General features: G+C 28.1%; 3 protein-coding genes across 3 annotated transcripts; 1 reads left to right on the forward strand and 2 right to left on the reverse strand.

Moving 5' to 3' along the window:
- Positions 1 to 1,915: 1,915 nt before the first annotated feature.
- Positions 1,916 to 5,766, reverse strand: PGO_080860 (hypothetical protein, conserved; the record flags this gene model as incomplete). Its single annotated transcript, XM_028687308.1, has 2 exons — positions 1,916 to 2,003; positions 2,348 to 5,766. The coding sequence occupies 2 exons, from the start codon at positions 5,764 to 5,766 to the stop codon at positions 1,916 to 1,918; spliced, it is 3,507 nt and encodes a 1,168-aa protein (XP_028543109.1).
- A 1,325-nt stretch (positions 5,767 to 7,091) lies between these two features.
- On the reverse strand, positions 7,092 to 17,853 carry PGO_080870 (kinesin-4; the record flags this gene model as incomplete). The annotated part of the gene is made up of 3 exons (XM_028687309.1): positions 7,092 to 7,188; positions 7,417 to 7,542; positions 7,652 to 17,853. 3 exons carry the CDS (start codon positions 17,851 to 17,853, stop codon positions 7,092 to 7,094), a joined length of 10,425 nt encoding a protein of 3,474 aa, XP_028543110.1.
- Positions 17,854 to 20,116: 2,263 nt separating this feature from the next.
- On the forward strand, positions 20,117 to 22,606 carry PGO_080880 (hypothetical protein, conserved; the record flags this gene model as incomplete). Its single annotated transcript, XM_028687310.1, has 2 exons — positions 20,117 to 22,231; positions 22,505 to 22,606. 2 exons carry the CDS (start codon positions 20,117 to 20,119, stop codon positions 22,604 to 22,606), a joined length of 2,217 nt encoding a protein of 738 aa, XP_028543111.1.
- Between the last annotated feature and the right edge of the window lie 170 nt (positions 22,607 to 22,776).

A 22,776-nucleotide genomic window follows, 5' to 3' on the forward strand; every position in this document is an offset into this window, starting at 1 on the left:
TCTTATAGACATTTTTCATGTTAATTTAACAATATACACTTTTTTGAAACTTTGACTTGACACTATAAATCAATTCATTTTCTATATTTTCAAGGACACAACTACATATTTCGTGGACATATACATCATTCGTGGCATTAGTTGTTTCAAATGGATAAACTTTTTATTTTTATAGAGTAAAATGAAGGGGAAAAAAAAAAAAAAAAATGCAGCTGTTTTTCTTGTGGAAATTCTTTCCTTTGCCCTGAAGAAAAGTGCTATATACAAATATGTACTGTAGAAAAAAACAAAAAAACAATCTATTAAAAATTATGTAAATAAGACATCAAATTTTCTGTATATTGCAAACAAACACTAAACTATGCATAAAAATATTAAACATAAAATTAATTATTCTCTTTGATGAAATTTTTTTAGAGTTTTATTATTTCACTTTTTATAGCTTTTCTTATTAATGATTTATCAAATTACACACACGCAAAATAAAAAAAAAAAAAAAAAAAAAAAAAAAGTGTTACAACGCTTACCAAATAATTAACCGTTCAGTAAAAAATTTACAATGCAAATGCATAGCGAACAGAAAAAAAAAATAGAGAAAATTGTCTAAAATGTGTACATTAATTTTGTGCCTATAGAATAATCCTCCTTAATTTATAGGAACTTTCTTCGTATTTTTTAAATGACTAAAATTTGATGAATATGGGGATATTTTCATTTTTTAAACAAAAATACAGTCAACATATCGATACCTGCTCTTACGAACCATCATTTTTTTCCCTGCGCATGCACATACTTTTTTCTTGTATTAGAAAAAAAAAAAAAAAAATATGAACAGCAAGGAGGGATATTCATATAAGTATATATATATGTACATATATATACACGTATTTACATATTTTTCCTTTTGGCTACCTTCCTACAAAATAATTTGAAACACGTGAACCATTTCATTTTCCCCAGTACTGGAGATATCTGTATTTCTTAAAACCAACTTTCGTATACGAAAGCACATCTTTACACATTTTGTTGCCATGTCGCACTGTTTACATTTTTCGAAAAACGAAAAAAGTGTGTTTTTTTCAATTTTCCTTTTTATGCACATGTGTGCATATGGGGGTAAAAGAACAAATATGGCTTATCTGAACACTGAATTTATAGATTCTTTTTTGGCAAAAAGCATAATTGTATGCCCTATGATTAACCAAAAGGCAAAAATTAAAATAGTAAAGAAGGAATGTTACAAAACAACTGGTATAAAATGAATGGAGCCTCTTTTGATAGCCATTTTTTCGTTATATGTGCAGTATTATTCTCATTATAACCACCGTTGTTTGTTTCCCTTTCTATTGCATCATATGTATGCAAAAAAAAAAAAAAAAAAGTTTTATACAGTAAAGCAAAGTGTCTCCGGTGTTAACATTGAAATTTTGAAGTTACATAAGAACATAAAAAATTATTTTAAAGACAAAAATGATACCATTACTACATGTATATTATTTAAGAGTTGTTAACTATTTTTAATGTAACATTATTTCTATAGAACACTTAAGTGATTGCCACTTTTTGTGCATGTATTACATAAAGCTTCATAAGGAAAAAACAACAACAGAAAAAAAAAAAAAAAAAAGCAATAGGAAAAAATTAACAGTATTGTATAACTGAATGCGTTTTCCTAATTTGAAAATTGTTCTTAAAAAAAAGCATATCTGTTTTGTAAATTCTTTTTCCAAATTTGTAATTCAAACAAAAATGGACAGGGGTAAATTCATTTCAAATGGGTATATTTAATGACCCCTCAACAAGTAGTACATACTTAATGGTGTCTAAAAAGAAAAATAATAAATACTGGATCAAGAAAAGTATCACATGAATAAACAAAATAACGCAAATGTGTTTTCTTACCCACTGTACTGATTTATTCTCCTGGACAATCTACACTAGTATTTTTTAAAGAGTTAAAACTAACAGTTTTGGATACATATTCCTCCCATAAATTCGTTTTACTGCAAAGAAGAAGAAATAGAAGATTGAAAAAATGTGTGAAATAACTGTAAGGGATGAGTATACTATTTATAATCTTGCTTCTTATTCCTCTGTATTGCATTAAAAAACACGAGAAAAAAAAAAAAAATACACATGATAATAATGATACTGATGATAATGATGAAACTGGTGATAATCATAAAACTGGTGATAATCATAAAACTGGTGATAATCATAAAACTGGTGATAATGATGAAACTGGCGAAAATAATGAGGACATGTTTGACAAAAACGTAATTGCACAAAATGTCCTTCAGGGGGACAGTGCAAAATGTGTGCTGTAATTTGTTAGATATATACTTACGGGAAATCATAGGAGTAATATTCATCAACAATTTGGAATATTAAATCATCACATACGTCCAGGTAATGATTAGACTTTTTGATTTTTGTTCCACATAAATTTATGTAATTTTTTAAGCAAAAAGCTATGTAATGTATGATTGAAAAAGTGCTTATGTCGTGATCGGTGTAAATGTTATAAAAACAGAAACTCAAAATTTGTTCCACATTTAAATTATTCCTAATTTTATATTTTAGGGTTAAAATGGTATTTAATGCGATAAAGTTCTGAATAAAATTTAATATGTATTTTCGAGCACTATAGAAAAAATCTTCTTTCGTTTTTTTTATAAGATATTTACACAAATTGCTCATACATCTATGAGTGAATAAAATTAAGTTTTTTTCACTTTTTAAATTTTTAAGTCGTTTCTTTTTTCTTTTTTCAATTTTCGATTTCTTGATAATTACCCTAGTGCTACTAACTTTGTGTCTTAAAAGGTTTAATTTTACTATATCTGTCATGACGTCTAAGCATTTTATAAAAATGGGTAAAGAATTATTTAAGTAATATTCTTTAAACGATTTTTCAAACTTGTTTGTTATTATAATGGGACATGTCTTTCCTTTACTCTGTGTTTTAATTGTGTCAGAAAATATGCTGTATGAACTCTGTTTCATTTTATAATGTTTCTTAAGACACCCCAACTTGTTATTATTATGAAAAATAACATCATCCCTCTTAATGCTGTTCAATGCTTTGTTACAACATAAAAAAATTGTAACACAAATTTCATGTAATAATTTATTTCCCTTTCCACTCTTATAAATGTTTAAATAGACATTGCGAAGGACTATAATTGAATGGAAAAAGCAGTTGGTTGTACTCTTGGCAGGTAAAAAAAAATTGTACTTAAAAATTGTAGTTTTGCAAATGTTTATAATAAGACTTTTATATTTACTTCCCTTTAAATGGTAACTAAGTGATTTATCAAATAAAACAAATGTTTTTAGAAAATCTAAGCAAAATGAAAAATAAGATGCCATTTCTGATGATATGTATTTTGGTTTTTCACAAAAAAGCTTTGCATACTTCTTATAACCTAACTGCATATTTTGTAAAGTTATGTTCTCTTCTTCACCATGCACCTTTTTAAAGTTCAACTTCCATTTCGTTTTTTTTTTTATGTTTTTAAAAATGCTTTTCAAAAAGAATAACTTCATCATATTTTTACTTCCGTTTTTTTTATGGTAAAAATGTGATATTCTTAACAGAACCTTTTTGAAAAAGTAAAAATTTGAAGAATTTAAAAAGGTCCATTTCTTTTCATTTGGCATTAAAAATGTTATAACTCTGGAATACATTTCCTCTAGAAGCAAAATAAATGGTTTATCACTTCTTACTCTGCTGCTAAGTTTAATGCGTTCAATAATTTGTTTTACATCTCTTTCTTCAAATAGAGTAATATTACTGTTTTTATTATAACTTGTTTCATTTTCGATACTAAAATATTCGACTATTGCAGTTATGTTTTTGCTATTCATTGTTTGGTCTTCCATTCTGTCTATGCTTTCTAGCACGTATATTGTTTGGATAAATAAATGTTTTATAAAAAAGAAGAATTTTTTTGGAAATTCAAACTGCTTATTTTTACATATTTTTTTAATTGACATCAAAGTGCTTATGAAAAAAAAAATAAAGCATACGTTGTAACTGGTTCTATCTGGAACAAGACTAAAAATACAGTCAAACGTTTTCATCAAAATTTCCATTTCTACTATATTATTTGTAATTATGATGTTTTTATTTGTTTCATTTTTGTCTTTACAAAATAATTTATCTTTTTTTATGCTAATTTGTTTATTTATGTAACTTTTCAACAGAAAATCTTTACTTGCTCTAATCTTAAAAAAATTGTCATATTCAGCTTCTTTCGTGACTTTATCCGCATACTGGTTATTACTAACATCATGGATATAATTAAGATGAAATAAAATTAAATTCATAATTCTAGAAATTTCATTATTTACACATATTGCCATATGATGCCCTCTGATATGTGTACTAGAACTATGTAAATGCTGCTTCTGTCCTGTTGTGCTGTTATTCAAGTGTTCATAAAATATATCTAATGATAGTAAACACCCTTTAGCTTGCATACGTATGTCAGAATTATCTACATAAAGGAGATTCAAAAAGGAGTTAAAACCTTTTATCAATTTAAAAAATAATTGTTTCTGAATTTCCTTTCTACATTTGGTAATTAACTGTATCATAAAGGTAATAAATCGTTGTGACTTTTTTTTTTGGTCACTTTTTAGGAAAAATTTGTATAACAATAGAAAATCATAAAGTATTAATTCCTGATTGCATTTTTCACATAAATTTAACAACACATTTATGCATTCACATATAATGTAAATAGTTAAGTCAAATTTGATAACCAAATGAATAATCGTTTGGTAAATTTTTAAAACTAGTTCATCATTTGAATTAACCAAGGTTACATTAGAATCACCGTTATGTTGTTCATTACTTGTTTTTTTTTTCTCTTCTAAAGTATGTTCATATATAACAATTTTGCGTCTTTTATGCCATAATATCTTATCATTATGATAGTTAACAAATATCTCCCTATTTTTAAGATTTATAGGAACGAGTATGGAGGTATCTTGTAAATTCTGAAAAATGTATTTATTCCTTGATAAAGAAGATGCACGTTCAACATTTACTGAATTTAAATGGTCACAATAATCATGACAAAGACTAAAGTTTTTATTTAGTCGAATATTCTCGGTATTTTCTATGACCCCACTTTTGTTTACAGTGTAATGATTCTCCTTCTCATAAGATAAAAATTCGACAGATACGTGATTTATAATTTTGTTAATACGAGAAGTGGGGGGAATGTCAGAATCATTGTTGGGATCTATTACATACTTTTTAAAAATTTTCGATATGATAAAAAAATTAATGTAATTCAATTTTGCAAATACTTCAATGTGATTGTCCTTTGTCCAATTATCTGCAAATAATAAATTGTAAAAAATTCTGAATGACAAATATTCCAAGTAATTGTTTACATTATCCACCTTATTTAGTAAGAAAAATAGCGTATTTAGACTGATAAAATAAATATTTTGGTACTTGAATATTTCGTGATTGTTTTTTATGATATCTAGACATATGCTTATCAGAGTGTTCAATTCTCTACTAGTAGTACATTTCAATTCTACATATATACAATTAATTAGGAAGCTTTTGTATGAGCTAGCTAAAAAATCACTAACATCATCTAAAGCATCATGTTTCGTGTAGCTATTTAATAATGTAGTTAAATCTTTTATCTTTTTTCTATCTTCTACATTTTCATTTTTATCACATGGGAAAACGTACTCTTCAGCCGTTAAACTTGTACTTGTTCTTTTTTTATCATCCATATTTACATTGTGAAGATTGGACATATACGTATAATTGTGTTATAAAAATGGTAAACGGAATTGTAACATGTAAGGTATCGAGTATATTTGTCAATAAATGATGGGAGTTGAAAATTGGGAGAAGTTATGTAGAATAAGAGGAACATGTGTAAGAGTTGTCCTTACTGTTGCGTTACAATTGACTAGTTAAGATGATTTTAACTACACGATACATATTTTATGCAAAGCTATTTTCATGTATTATCTGAAGTATTTTGACCATCAGCTTTGAAATAAATACAAAAAAAAAAAAATAAATAAAATAAATATAAACTTCCAAAATTTTTAGCTCTGCTATGTCAGTAGAGGTAGGTTTAAAAAAAAAAAAAAAAAAAGGCTTATTTTATGTCACTTCAGCATAGGAAAATATTCTGATGTTACAATTATGCTAATTTGCTGCAAATTTATTCTTGTTTTATATGGAGTCATTTTTTAAAAATGAATTATGAATAGCCCATGAGAAGCAAAAAAATAAAAAAAAAATAAAGAAAAGCAGAGAAGCTAACTAAAGAAAAGGGAGTTCATTCAACTGTGATTGTCATGCTTTTTATTTTAATACATTCCACATTTGAGTCAAAAGAAAAAAAAAAAAAAAAAAAAAAAAGAAAGAAAAACTACTTAAAAACTGTTATGTTTACAGCACACAGAAATTGTAGTTTTTTCTTATATCTTTAATCTTGCATAAACACAGAAAAAAAATTGTTACACTTGCCAAACAAAATGTAACTTTTTTACTTTTTTTTTTTTTCCCTGTATAAAATTGGAAACTATTGAAGTGATATGCATAATAACCATATGAAGAGTTCTTCACCAAAAAAAAGTAGTTACAACATTTAAACATTTGTGAAATGTAAAAATAATCTACTGTCTTATAAACCATCATCTCAAAGAACATTTTTCCTACAATAACTATCTTTTATGTAACATAATGTGTACGCATTTTCTTTATAGAGAGAGGAACTCAAATTAAATTTTTTTTTTTCTTTTGTACACATTTATTAAGTAACAAGTGTACAAAGTTGCAAAGGGATATATATATAGTTAAGCATTATTCAAAATGAAAAATGTTGTTAAAAAAAATTGTGTAAAAATGAACCACTTGACGAGACATTACCAAAATTCTCATCTCACTAACACATTTTTGGATGCACCAAAAGTTTTATATTTCGAAAAAAATATAAACTGTTAAAAAAAAAAATTGTTATTTTTGCATAGAATTTAAAAATACTTATGATATATACATATAAATATATACTTCTTATGGCTAAATGGGAAATGTTATAGTCTTATTTTTCGCAGAATATTTTTATTGACCCGTCACTTGAAGCAGTTAAAAAATGATTTTCATAACATACCACCTTGTTGATGGCATTTGATGAGTGCCTATAAAAAAAAAAAAAAAAAAAAAAAAAAAAGTGTAGTGGACGGGGAAAATATTGTATCTGTGGGTAACATCAAATGATTAATCCTCCTTTTTATACGCATCATGCAATGTGGATATCCATAAGTACGTAGATAACATTGCAAAAATGGTAACATTTCTTTTAATAAACACACACATGCATGTATCTACGAGCAGGATGAACAAGTATAAAGATGAAAAAATTTAACCTGAGTGTTTTCCCTATTTTGTTTACTGCAAGGTTAAGCTGGTTATTATATATGTCCATATCAAGTAAAGATTTTTCATTATCATTTATTAATAAGTTGCAATCCCACATCTGAATATATCCATCCCTGTATAAGTGTAGAAATTGGGATGAGTTGAAATAATTGTACGTAAAATGCAGGAGTGAAGCAGGGAAAATGGTTCATACATTGTATATATATATATATATATATATACCTGTCCGTGGTAACTAGAGCATTGGTTTGATATTTGGATATACTCGTTATATCCACCATATGAGCATTTTTAATAATTTTCATGAATCGGTTAAATTCATTTGTTGTATTATCTGTTGCGTAAAGCCAAAAACGGAGGTGAGAATCTCTACTTCCAGATACAATTAACGAATCATAATTAAAAAAGTTATTTGCATATTCGTCTGACCGTTCCATGATATTTAAATTATTTTTATTTTTGATCAAATCCGAAAGATTGAAATTAGATAGTGACGTGCACCAATCATAGGAAGGGGGATAAAAAGACACCCATCCCTTTTTCCATATTTTCACAGTCTTATCTCTACTTGCTATTATTACATTTTTTAATATATTGGAATCTTTTGTAACATTTCTTCCGTTTCTTTTTATTGGAATGTGTGTTATATACTCAATTTTATTTGTTATTGGTATTTTGGCTAGCCACATATTTTCATCATTTTTCCTGATATCAAAAACTTTAATAAAATTCTCATTTCCACAGGCACATATACAATACTCGGATTGGAAATTTTCGACATCTTTAATTACTTTTAATTTATCTTTTGCATCTTCTTCATTTGCATCTATTTTGTTATTATTAATACTATTTGTTTGATGGTTCTTTTGGCTCTTATTTTGGTTGTTCCTTTGGTTATTTTCTTCTTGCTTCATAGATGAGGCGTTGGCTTTGGAATCCACATTTATGTCTTCTCCTAGGTACATCTGCTCCGATTTATGCAAATCTTCATATGTACAACTTACATCTGTCGAGTTGTTGTCATTCCAAATATATTCTTTTGTGTTGTTAAAAGTGGACATTTCCCCATTCTGTAATATAAAGGGTATATAATCAGATTTGTCATTTAGTAAAGAAATTAATAAACTGCCATCATTTTTGTCACTATAATAATATTTTTGCAAAGAAACAGGATTTGTTCGAATATCAAATAAATGTACGTAACTATTGATACCAGAGAAAAAACAATTTTTTTGAAAAGATATAATTAAGCTATTTATAAATGTACTTTTTTCATTTTTTATGTTTATATGATCATAATTCCATATGTTTTTTTTACCATCCCATAACTTTATATTGTTTATTGAGCTACTTAAAAATGTTAAACCTTTGCTGTTTGATCCCTTAACGCATAAACCACTTACCCCATATTTATGACAATTCTTTATACATACAGTTTTATAACTTTTCTGTATATTTGTGTTGCTATTTGCGAATTCTCCTGCACAATTATGAACATCATAGTTCCCACAGCTGTGCAATTTTCCTTTAAACTGTTTATCTATCATGTTTATATTATCAAACGATTCATTGTTTATGTTTAAATTATTCATTTTGTTTTTAAAAACATTAATGCTCTCTTCGTGTATTTTTTCTATCTTTTTAAACTCTTCCCCGTTAATTCCAAACTGGAGATTATCATTACTTAGGGTCATTTCACCCCTCTCATTCAGACTTCCATAATTGTAAAAATTCTCACATTTTGTATCATTCCTGCTGTTACTGCTGTTCCACTGAGCAATTGCTGAAGAGTCCATTTCAGACATAATTCCTCCAATTTTATACGCAGAATTATCTCCCTTTTCGACTAATACATTGTGATGAGCTTTTTCTTCTGTCTGATTTGTAGAGCAATTGTTTACGTTAATCTTCTTCACCAGCTTTGTTTCTGCATTGAGTGAAATGTTTTTTCTTCGAGTTTTGTATTCCTCTTTTGTACTGTCATTTTGATTTTCTGTATTTTTTACAGTTTTCACCATTTTCACCAATTTTGCCAATTCAGTAAGTTCGATCCTTTCCGAATCTTTTGTCTCTGCATCTGTTAAATTTGTTCCTCTCATAATTCTTACAGGCACATCTGAGCAGATATCATTCAATTTGTTCTCCTTCTGTTTGCAAGTATTTTTAACATTTGATAGGGTATTATGAACCATTTTATTTTCGTCTAAACTCTTCGATTTAATAGTACAGACCTTTGGTTGTCTTTTCTTTATTCCGTCTGTGCTTGTGCTGTTCAGACTTTGTGTTGTTTTATTCATTGTATTTTTTTCATTTTTGTAATCATTCTCGTTCTTATTTAGGTTTGCACATTCGTTGCTATTCCGGCTGTTACTGCCACTTCCATTCCTGTTTGGATCCTTATTGAAGATTCCACTTCGACTCATTTTACGTGGTGGGCAAATAAAATCCAATTTGTTTTCCTTAAAATGTTGATTAGAAGATGATGTACATGTATAAAAAAAGTTTCCCTTCATGCCTTCTGCGTTCTGGATACTCTTATTTTCACATAAACTGATGTCACATCCTCCTTCGAAATTTTTTTTTGTCTTATACTTATCCCCAATTGGGAATTCACGATTTTTTCCTTTATCACCCATGTGGTAGTCCTCCCCATTAATATGCATATTTGTTAATGCTCCATTTAATGCTTGATTTAATTCTTGATCTAATTCACGATTTAATTCTTGATCTAATTTACGATTTAATTCTTGATCTAATTCACGATTTAATTCTCGATCTAATTCACGATTTAATTCTCGATCTAATTCACGATTTAATTCTCGATCTAATTCACGATTTAATTCTCGATCTAATTCACGATTTAATTCTCGACTCTTTTTTTTTTTTTCTATCATGTTAGAAGCATGGGGACTTTTGTAATTTAAAAAATTACTTTCCTTATCTTGTACATTTTCTCCTAATCGTTTAGTTTCATTTAATTCATTCTTATCATTTGAAAAGGTCTCATTATTACTCTCCTTATTTGTCATATATGAACGTTTTAGTGAATCTATAGGACAAATATTATTTTTGTCATATTTAGTGTTATGTAAAAATGATTGGCTTTCTTCTGCTGGCAATCCTATGTATTGTTGTTCTTCAGATTTATTGAATGACAAACCTTGGTTCAGATCAAAATGAGTGATGAAATCCTTTTTGTTTTCCTTTTCATCACTATTAGTATCGTTAATGTTATAATGATCCCTCGAAAAAACGTCTTTATAATAGTCAAGGAAATTACACCCATTTTCTTTATTCGCATAAATGTAGCAATTATCTATTGTCTTTCTTTTAATGTTTAAATTTGGGCGTGTAACATAATCAATGTTATTATCGAAATCTTTGGTAGGGTGCATCATTTGTTGTTCTTCCTTTTCTATACCTGAATTGTTGTCACATAAAATATTCAATGCATTAAGATTGATATTTTTCCCCCTTTCACTTGGTATTTCATTTATTTGTTCATAACCATTGTGAGTCATATCTAGACTCTGTTGAACTGATATAGTAGCATTAAATTCTGGATATGAGCTACAACTTTTGTTTAAGTAAAATCCATCTGAATATCTCTTTCCTCTTTTAGTTTCACAGTTGCCATTTTCGATGAAATCGTTACTTCTTGATAAAACAATTCTTCTTTTATTAAAATTGTTTAAATGTATATTTTCCATTAGTCTACTTTTATAACTTCTCTTTTTTAAATTTGTGTTATTCTTCTTCTTTTCAAAACTGGAATCAAATTCTCTCAAAGTGTTAAATGTATTTCTCTTCTTACCATTCAAAAAAACATTCCCATGAATGCTTCTTGGTAGGACTCCATTAACCTGATCAAATTTGTATATCGGGAAAAAATCACCTATTCCTGGATTTCTATTCTTTATGTTTTTTTCTGTGCAAGTAATATTCAACCATCCATTTGATTTTTCATCATGTATGTTATTTATTTGATTTGAATAAATTGGGATCGTCATAGGATTATTCAAATAAGGGTTGCCACCAATTGTCGCTACTGAATTGTTTGTTACATTTGTCAAATAAAAAAAATTATTACAAATGTTCGATATAAACAAATTTTCAGAATAGATAAATTTTTTTAATGATTTTATTTTTTTTTCATTTTCTTTTCTTTTTTTAAAATTGAAATGTAGCTTCTTCAGTAAATGTTTTACAACTTTTTGCAAAATGAATTCTTCCTTCTTTGTAATAATATCTCTTTTTAACTTTTTTATGAATTCGTTGGACTCTTTTAGTTTGTTTTCATAATATAAAACATCTTCATCGATTTTTTCATCACATAATGAAATTTTCAAATTTTCTTCTCCACTTTTGTCATTCACAGAGATGGAATTTTCTTGAAGCATTTCTTTATTACTCTGGCTTTTGTCGTTACATTCTTTTTGCCTATCCGAGTTAAATTCTAAAGTACTTTCTTTTTTATGAAATAGTTTTTTTTCCAAAAGTTCTTCTCCGCTGATATCTGGATATATACATACACTCCCATTATTACTCATGTTCAGAGATTTTTCTTCTGTTCGTATGTTTAAATCTTTCACAAGACAGTTCTCCCCATTCCCCTCTTCATCTTCATTTTTCTTCTTTACTTGCAAAGCCTGTAGAATTTTTTTAACCTGTCTGTTCATACTTTTTTCCTTGTCTAATTTTGCCTTGATCGAGTTGAGTTTCTTCTTCTTTTTCAAAAACTCCTTTAAATAGCTCTTAATTTTTATATCATTTTTTAAGCTCTTTTGAAATTTGTATTCACTCATATTGAATTTAAAACGGGAGTGTAAAGATAAATTGTTCTTTTCTGTCTTCCACGATGAGGAGTCTGAATTTGAGTGCACTGATTTTATATCATCGGAAAGGATGGTGCTCAGAGATGAAGCATTAAAATCGTCCTTTACTTCGAAGTTATGATACATAGGACTGTTCACACTGTACTCATCATCTTCATCTTTGTCATCCACATTGGCTTCACTTCCATCCATATTGGCATGGATTCTATCCATATTGGCATGGCTTCTATCCTTACTGACCTGACCACCATCCATATTGGCATAATTGTGATCGTCAACGGGAAATACTGGTACAGTATCTGTACGTTCCAATACAAGTTTCTGAAACCTTGTAGCGGCAAATCCAGAGTTGGTTCCCTTATTGGTGAACCCAATTGTCTGATTTTCTTGACGCCTTTTTGTATTAATTTTTCCAGTTTTACTATTAGTTCGATTTTTTTTTAATTTTTTTAATTCTTCATTTAGTTCTTGATTTCTTTTGAGCAATTTTGAATATGCCTGTTTACTTATTTCTTCCTTTTTTTTGAGTTTATTAATGTAATGTTCTTCTCTTTCATGTAATTTGGTTATTATATTTTCTTTTTTACGAATAATATTCGTATGTTTTCTTTGTTCTTCTTTTAGTAATGTACTAGTTTTTAAAAAATTATTTTTCATTTTACTAATATCTACCTTTAAGTGTTTAATTTGTTGTTCATTGTCGTTTAATTTTTTTTGAATCTTTTCCTTTTCATTTGTAATTCTTTGTATTTCCCCTTTCATGTTTTCTATCTTCTTGCAGTTTTTGTCATTTTGGCTATTCACTTGTAAATGTTGTAGTTTTTTCTTTAAATTCATTATGCTATTCGCGAGAAGTTCATTTCTGGCGTTGTATTCTTCTTTTTCTTTGTTCACTCTTTTAATTTTACAAATGTCTTCTTTGATAATTTTTTGCAGTTTATTTAGTTTATTTTTCAAAAATTTAGAGGACATATTTCCACAGCTCCTACTTTCCCTTCCGCTACTACAGCTGCTTTCGGCATCACTTCCCCTCTCACAACTGCTCGAATGGCTGTTCTCATAAATATTCTCAGTTTCATCATCAGTTTCATCATCAGTTTTATCATCAGTTTCATCATCAGTTTTATCATCAGTTTTATCATCAGTTTCATCATCAGTTTTATCATCACTTTTATCATCAGTTTTATCATCAGTTTTATCATCAGTTTTATTATCAGTTTTATTATCAGTTCCATCCTCCCTTCGTTCATCTCCCGTACCACATTCTATTTTATTATACCCTCTTTTGTAATCTACGAAATCGAAATTATACATGTTATTACCAATTCCTGAAAAATTGCTACGCAGGTTTGTAATATTTACTCCGCTCATTCTGTCCATTGTATCAATCTGCTTTTCATTTTTTTTGTTTTTATTTTGGACTCCTTGGGGATATATTTTTTCCACATTTTTAGGATCCTTCCTTCTCATGTCATTGCTTTCCAAGGGGAAAACCTCAACCTCGGCGAAGTTTTCAAAGAGTTTTAAATCGGCGTTGTTGCTTGAACATATAAAATTAGATGGGACGCTTTCATTATTGTCTGCAGTTTCTGTTTTTCTCCTGTTTTTGCTCCGTCCCCTGCTTCTTATTTTTCTGTTCAATCCTTTTTTAAGTCTTCTTACGATTGGTAATATGGCATTGAACTTCTGATTCCTGTAAAAATAATTCCCATTTTGGCGATAATTCAAATTGTGGTAAAGTAGATGCATTTTTCGTGTCTTATCATGATCCTCGCTTGGCACATAGCTACAGAATGAGTTACACTCCTTTACACTAACTTCTGTATCCGTGAAGCTCTTTTTTTTTGCAAAATATTTTAACATTTTCCTTTTCATTTCTCTTTCGAATTCGACGTCACTAAAATGGTTACGCTTATGATGAATGATGCAATTTTCATTATGCAGATGCATGTGAAGCAATTTTTTCCATGTAATTGAGTCGTATTGATATGTATTCCCCCCTGATTTTGTTCCTCTTTTGCTGTTAGCATCTGTAGTTCCCTTTTTGCATCTAACACATTTTATTGCTTTTTTTTTTTTCCTTATTGTTTTGTCGCACTTGTTCCCTGAACTCAATTTTGCATATTTTTTCATTTTTTTAACAATTTTTTTCAATTCGTCAATTTTTTTTTCGTAACCTTTGTTTTTCTCAAATATGGAATTATATTTCTTGTTCAAGTCCTTTAACTTTTTTTCATTGTATCTATTTAATTCAAATTGCCTGAACATGTGTTCTACACATTTTTGATCTTCTTCTAAATTCATGAATAGATATTTTTTTTCTAACATATTGAAATCCGGATCACATGAATCTTCTTTGTCTTCTACCATCGTTTCTTTTTGGCACATAGTACATATCTTATTGGTTCCAGTGATAGAGTCCCAATTTGATGGATTCTTATTTGGAGTTTCTTCGTTAGAAGCTTCTTTCACATTTAGTGAGAGATCCAGCGAGTTTTCTTTTTGTATATTTGTCAAAACATTACCTTCTTTAGCATTTTTTTCTGGAAAGAAGATTGTTACACTTTCTTCAAGTTTGCTTTGGCTATCAAGTCCAATTTTATCAATAGTATTGTCAACCTTATTTTGTAAGGAAAGTTGTTCAAAGCATGGGCACATTTCATCTTTGGTTCCTTCGTAGGATCCATTATTTGTTATACTATTCATATCGTGTTCTTTTTTTCTATTTTTTTCTTCTATATACTCATTGTTACTGTGTTTAATGGCACAATAATGATACGATTTTTCATTATGAACAAAATTATCTTTCCTAATTAAAGGGTTAGAATGGGTATCTACTATTCCATCTGAATTGTCATAACTATATCTGGAAATGTGTGTGCAATGTTTATCATTGACTAAGTTCAGTTGTTCCGATAAATTTCTTTTCACATTTTCCTCGTTTTCCTTCCCCACTTTGGTTTTTTTTTGAAAAAATGAATTTAAACTAAAGCTAAAATGGTTGCTCCATTTGTGGATGAGATCATTTGGAGGGTGATCACTGTGACTTACGCTGTCTGTCCCTGCTTTGCAAATAGTTCCACAAGTAATATGATCAACATTAGTTCCAATATGATCAACATTAGTTCCGATATTATTAGCATTCGTTACGATATGATTAACATTCGTTCCGATATTATTAGCATTCGTTCCGATATGATTAACATTCGTTCCCATATGATCGACATTCGTTCCGATATGATTAACATTCGTTCCGATATGATTAACATTCGTTCCCTTATGATCGACATTTGTTCCGCTATGATTAACATTAAGAACATTGTCATTCATGTAAACTTGAAATAATTTCGCACTTGTGGAATTCCATTCTTTCTTTATGAAGGTTTTCTCCTGTGCAATATCTGGGGAATTTACTACCTTGGACTTGTATATATTTTCATTAAAAGAACTGACAGAGTGATTTTTTTCATTGTTCACGAGGTTATTGGAATTGATAAAATCATTGGCATGTGTATGATTTCTCCTTTTTAATAAGGTCAAATAGTAGAATATTAAACAAATTAGTTTTCTTCTTTTCATTTTTAAGTTTTTCATTTTTTGCATTAATAATTTATTTTGGCTAGTTAAGTCCTTCACCAATGTGTTGTCCACATCTATGTATTTGTCTTTACATTCCACTTTATATTTTTTCAATTCAAGATTTAAGTTGAATAATTGTTTTCTTAAATCGTTAATAACTAGACTGTTAATATCGTAATTAATCACTGGTTTATTTTTAATTTTTTTAGTTCTTGCAGCATATTTTATTGTACTTAAAGATTCATAAAAATCAACAATATCAATACTTATACATGCAATCATAACTGTTTTGCTATTTCCTCCTAGAGAATCCTGAAGTATTCTCGTCAACTTAGAATTTCTGTATGGAATATGCTGACTCTTCTTGTTACTAGATAAACTATAAATAACATTACTTAGTGATAATAATCCATAGTTAATATTTATTGCTTCTTTCAGTCTATTTCCCTTTGTTTCTGTTCTTTTGGCCCGTTCACTTCCTGCTAAATCGACAAAATGAAATTTTGAACATATCACTTCTGATTTGTTTGTATTTTCTATCCTATTTCCATTGTTATTATCTTCTTTTTCCAAATCAAAATCATTTTTTCCTTCTCCATCATTTGTATTAGCATCACCATTGGTAGTTGTAGTTCCTCCTTCTTCTCGTTCATTATTATTTATGTTAGATTTATTCTGTATCTCTGTAGGATTGTTAATACGGTTAGATTGATGGTTGTTATTTAAATTTTCCTCCTCTGTCTCGGGATCTTCCTCTCTGTTGTTACTTTTTGTTTTTTTTCTTTGAATTAGATTAACTGTAAAAATTGCGTGGGATCTACTTGATTTTTCATTCATAAATGTTTTTTCCGTTGTTCTAAATAAATTTCCTTTATGCAAAATATTGAAAACATCTTGCACATTTTGAACTTTTTCATTTTTAATCCCCATTAGTATTATTTCCTTTTTATTCATATCTTCCCTTATGTATATATTTTTGTTTATTATTTTACTTTTTTTTTTTTTTTTTTTGTTTTTTGCATTTTTACAGTTGATTTTTTCATTATAATCTTCTTCATTAAAGTCTATTAAATCGATAATCTCTTCATTGTAAATTTCGATATATGTACATGACACATCGAAATCTATTTTTTTTTTTTTTTTTTCAATTATATTAAATATGTCGTTTAAAAATCGAGGTAAAATACCAACATTTTCAGAGAATTCATTCATGTAATCAAATCCCATTGTAAATGTTTTGCCTGAACCAGTTTGTCCATATGCAAAAATGGTACAATTATATCCTTCAAATAAATTATTTAAAAAATTATCTGATAAGTATGAATAAACTTCTATCTGCTTCGTTTCTTCTGAAAATACTTTATCAAATGAAAAATTCTGGTTATGTATGTAAAGGCACTTTTTATTATATCTAATATTTTTCACGTTCTCATAATTCCCACCTCTTGTTCCTATGTCATTTTCGTTCATTTTATTCATATCGTTCGTTGTCTTTCTTGGCTTTATTCTTACAATAACTTGGCAGTTGTGTCTTTCACAATTACTGCTTCTGTTATTATATACATCATTGTTATGGTGATCATTAAGTTGGTCTATTTGTCCTCTTTCCTCTTCATCAGAATAACTTAAATTGTTACTGTCAATCGATTCAGCAAATCCATCTTCACACGAAGAAACGTCATCATTTTCATATTCGTACTTACTCATTTCTAACATATTTTCATGTTCAAATTTTCGACAATTATTTACATTTCTTCCTTTATTAAAATTTTTTTCGTTAATAACTTTTTCGCAGTTTTCTATATTATCTAAAGCGTTTTTCTCGTGTTTGTTGTGTATCATTAAATTGTTATCATTTCGATTGGAAGACATTAAATTGTTGATGCATGTATGCGAGTCTAACTTTTTTTGTGTATCTCTTTCCACCTCTGTGTTATTTGTTCTTGCACATTTTGTTTGGATATTTTTCTCTACTGCACTTTTGTTTACAGTCATACCAAATTCCTTCATCTTAGTGCAATGAACAAAATGTTCTCCTGTCCTTCTAGGCCCCTACACAACTGGGAGGAGCACTTTGCATCTGTATTTATATTGGCACTATCGTGCGTAAGTGTGGGTAGGAGTGTCTGTATGTGTATATATATATATATATATATATATGCATAAACATGTGTATCCAACGGGGGAGGAACAAAAGGTATAAATTTAATCCTTTAATTTGTATACAAATTATGAACACACTGAAAATGTAAGTATATAACTTGGGTCATGGAGAGGAACTCAAATGGCAAGAATGCTTTGAGCGTTTTCAAATGTTCATCAATGCAAATATATGAAGTGGGAATGTATTCCTAGCATTCCTGATGCAGTATCTGTTGTTCCTGGTTGAGACGTTGGTTGAGACGCTGGTTTAGATGCTGGTTCATATGTTGGTGTTTTTTTTGTCTGGAATTACAGCTTTTAATTTATTTGTGCCTCTCCTTCAGAAAGTGTACAAAATTATGACACAAATTCGTGGGTTACACCAAGCGCAAGAAATTAAGCTAATAAAATGGAGATAATGTTGAAAGAAAAAAAATTTAAACGACACCAAATTTATAATAAACAAATGGGTTTTTAAATAAACAGAATAAGCAACTCAGCAATTCCAATGATGAGCATTTTATAGCGTACCTATATCTTTTCAGTTCTTTTTTTTAAATAATTTACACTTTTTTACATTTTCTCAAGTGTATACACATTTGGATAAGTTGACTTATTAAAATATGAGTGAACCTTTTTTGCCAAATTATGAACATCCACAGTGAAGGGTAGTGGTTCTTAGGAATTATATGTCTTACTATATTTTGGTGGTATGCACAAATGGGCAAATCGTTCTCACCTTCTTGGTTCTCTCGTGTGTGTGTACTGATTGAGTACACATCCCTGATATAACATCCGGGTACGGTTCATTACACTCATGAATTAAGCAAATGAAGCACTTGATAAGTAAAAAATAGCAGCAAAACTTACTGTATGGAAAATTTCTTCCTCCGTTTCTTCCTCAAAAAGAAACAAAAAAATTTATTAGTGGAAAGAAAGGAAAAAAAAAAATTTTTCAAAAAATACATAAAATAGCATATTACTTATTGTTATTACTTAGAATGTGCAATTATTTGCGTAACCAACATTCAAATGTGTGTTATGGAAAACACAAAATTGCATAAGCACTTGAAATTTTTATTTACAAAAGTAGTTGTAGCTACAGCACTGGTTTCTTCAGAATTGTAAAAACGGTTGAGGCAGTTATTATTCTTAAAAAAAAAAAAAAAAAAAAAAAAAAAAAAGCCAAGTGGAAAATGGTAAAAAAAAGAGGAAATGATATAAAAAAATAAAAAGGCACAAATGAACAAGTGAACCAAGAAGAAAGGTTAAAAAAATGAAAAAAAAAAAAAAAAAAACATGCCATCTATTTTGTTACATGTTTTCTTTCATTTTTTTTATTTTCCGGATTTTCTTTTCTTTTAAATATTTTCTCTTATCACACTTTTTTTCCCATCAGCAGTAGCATTGTCAGTACAAAGCATACAAAAACAGGTGTTAAAACAACAGAGTCGTTTAAAATAGGAAACGAGAAAAAAAAAAAAAAAAAAAAAGTGGATTAAAATGTAACGTTAATCTCATTTTTACACGCACCTAAAGAGATAAAATATAGTTATATATAATTAACTAAGTTTAAATTCTTTTGGGTTCAAATAACGGATATAACATTATTTGTTAAAAAAAATTTGTTTCTCAAAAAAGTGTTACACCAAGTGCCGGTAGTTCCTTACTGGAAGGAACGGAAATGATACAATTATTGTTATTCCAACCGCTTCTTTGCTTAATTATGGTTTCATTCTTACATTCTTGCTTTCTACAATTGTACAAGTGTCCAAGAAGTGTTCCAAAAATGACTCTTTTGAAACTTGAGGAATCTTAAACGAAGAGTTATATTCCCACGTCCACTGCAAATCATCAGGCCATTGTTAATTTTTCATTTATTTTACTTATTTATTTACTTATTTATTTTTTTTTATTTTGCTTCTCACATTTAAACTGAAAAATAAATATTCATGTGTTAACTTCATGTCATGATAATATGCAAGTATGTGTAAATAACTTAATCGTGTAAGTAAAGCGTTTACAGAAAAAAAAGGTTTTTGTTCGTTCGAACAATTTTAAATCTTATTCGTTTATCACTATTATATCAATTTACACTGATGTTTTAAAAGTAAACCGTTAGATATCTCACATGAAAGACATTTTAATGAAAAATATCCTAGAAAAAAACCTTGCAGCAAAAAACTTATTTCGAAAAAATGGAACACTCAAACGACTTTACTGCCAAGCTGCTGAAAAAAGCATTAAGGAAGACAAAACGGATTCTATAATTAATTACAAAATGGTTTTAGGTTTAAAAAAAATTGATATTTCTAATTTATCATCCCTATGTAGAGATTTTCATAACATCTTTAGAATTGACAAGTATCAATTATTAAAATACACAAATGATATATTACCTTTTGTAAAATATTTGAGGACAAGTGAAATAGTTATGATTTTACATCACTACGCTTTTATAAATTATCATAATTTTCATTTCTATGATAATGTATGGAATCAAATAATAGATAAATTACACGACATTGACTGTAAAGAGCTAGCTCTTATTATATATAGTATGGGGAAAATAAAATATGTGAACAATGATATGATTTCTTTTTTTGAAAAAGAAATAAAAAATTGGGTAACCAGATTTACAGGAAGAGATTGTTCATTAATATTAAAAGGTATGAAATGCTTAAATTATAACAATGAACAAATATATTCCTTAATTTATGATCGAATTTTAGCTATCTCTGATAATCTCAACATTTTAGATATATGCATTATATTAAATACACACAGTAAAAGTAAAAATATTAATTTACACCTATTTGAAACGCTTCTCCAAAAATCTCTTACCTTTTATTCTGTTTTAAATGAACAATGTATTGGATCCTTACTATGGAGTGTCAGCAATGCTAATATAAAATCAGAGAAGTATTTTTCCTTGCTTGCTTTGAGACTACGTTTGCTTATGCATGCCAAATATGTGAAGGAAGGGAAACTGGTTCAAAGTGATTCATTTGGTGAACATTGTTCCAATGAAACAAATATCATCAGCCCTGATAGAAATGTAAGGAGTGACAATAAACTACCCGACGAATCAAAAAAGGGATTCCTAAAAAATGAGAATCATATAAATGATAGAATCTCATCGGACGATATGAACTATGAGGATGAAAAAATCAATAGTAGTGGTAATCTAGTCAACCTTGAAGATGATCTTATTGAAAATAATATCGAACCTGAGGGCAGAAGTATGGCAAATGATATCTCTAACCATTTGGACAACTTGAATTTTCGATTGACTTCTCCTACTGCTTGTAAATATGAAAATGTAATACCTTCTATTATTTACTCATATGGAAAACAGAAAACATACATGAAGCACAATATATACGTGGATAAAAATTTATATAATCATATTGTGAATAGTTATAATGTGGAATGTGGTATTAATAATAGTCCTCAAGAGACGGTGTACCTATTTGATATATCCAGAAAATTTTTAAAAGATAAAAATATTTTTGATAATATTAAGGACAATCATAAAAAAAATAAATTAAGGAAATATCAAAATAAAAAATTTTATCAAGATATAATTTACATAATTAATAATTATCTACCTTTTTTTTTAAGTAATATACATTACAATGATTTAAAAAATGTATTATTTGGGATAGCCAAGATAGAAATGTCTCTTAATAAAAAAGTACTTAATGATATTTTTGAACTCATTGTTATATATGTAAAACGGAATTTATATAAAAGTTATGAAATTATTAATTTATCAAGATCGTTATCACTATTGCCTCATGTGAAGCCAGACTTATGGATATGCATATTAGATTGTTACAAAAATAATTTCATTTCAAATACCAGCGTAAAAAATAATTGTTACTTATTTTATATATTCTCTTTTGTCAAAAAAGGCCTCGGGAATTCAAATTTTCATCTACATTTAATTCAACATATAAATGAAAAAGTCACTCATTTTTGCAAAGATGATATCATACATTTAATAAAAGGTTTAATTAATCTCCATTATTATCATAATGAATTAGTAAAAAATATATCTAATTTTGTGCAAAAGAATTATGAGCTTTTTAACTTAATTGATATAGTATATATATTAAAATATTTCACATCCATGAGTTTAAGGGATGAAAATGTTTTTTCCTTGTTTGCGTTGACGATTAAGAAACATAATACCAGGTGTAATTATGAAGTTATTTCAACCATTGCTTCTTTTTATTTAGAGGTTTGTTTGCTTTTTCCAAAATGAGCTCATATTTATATTTTGTACACATACACACTTCTTTATTTTTTCCTCCACGGATGCAACACATTAGCTGAGAGAAATATATATAAGAACATGTTTCTATCTGTGTCTGCGTTTTTTTTTTTTTTTTTTTTTTTATTTTGGACATGATAATTTTTTTTGTAATCTTATTTTTTTTTTACCTGTCAAAAATAGCCCTTTTCTCACCATCTTTTTCCTTTTTATTTCTATCACTAATCCGTCATTTCACAGATGGACATAACGCCTAAAGCAATTAAAGATATTCTAATGGAGGAGAGGAAAAGTAGAGAAAAAATTTTCACAACGGAAGAAATTCACTGTGATGACGAATAAATAAAAAAAGAAATTTAAATATAATTAAATAGTAGTAATAAAACAGTTTTTTTTTTTTTTTTTTTTTTATTTTATTATTTTTTTTTTTTTACAATTTTGAAATTCCCTCCGAATTGGGTTTCCTAATTCTCCCGTTTTTTTTACAATGGTTGGATGCTTCGAAACCATGT

The sequence above is a fragment of the Plasmodium gonderi genome (assembly GCF_002157705.1).
Source record: "Plasmodium gonderi DNA, contig: Chr08, whole genome shotgun sequence".
NCBI classification, from domain to species: Eukaryota; Apicomplexa; class Aconoidasida; order Haemosporida; family Plasmodiidae; genus Plasmodium; species Plasmodium gonderi.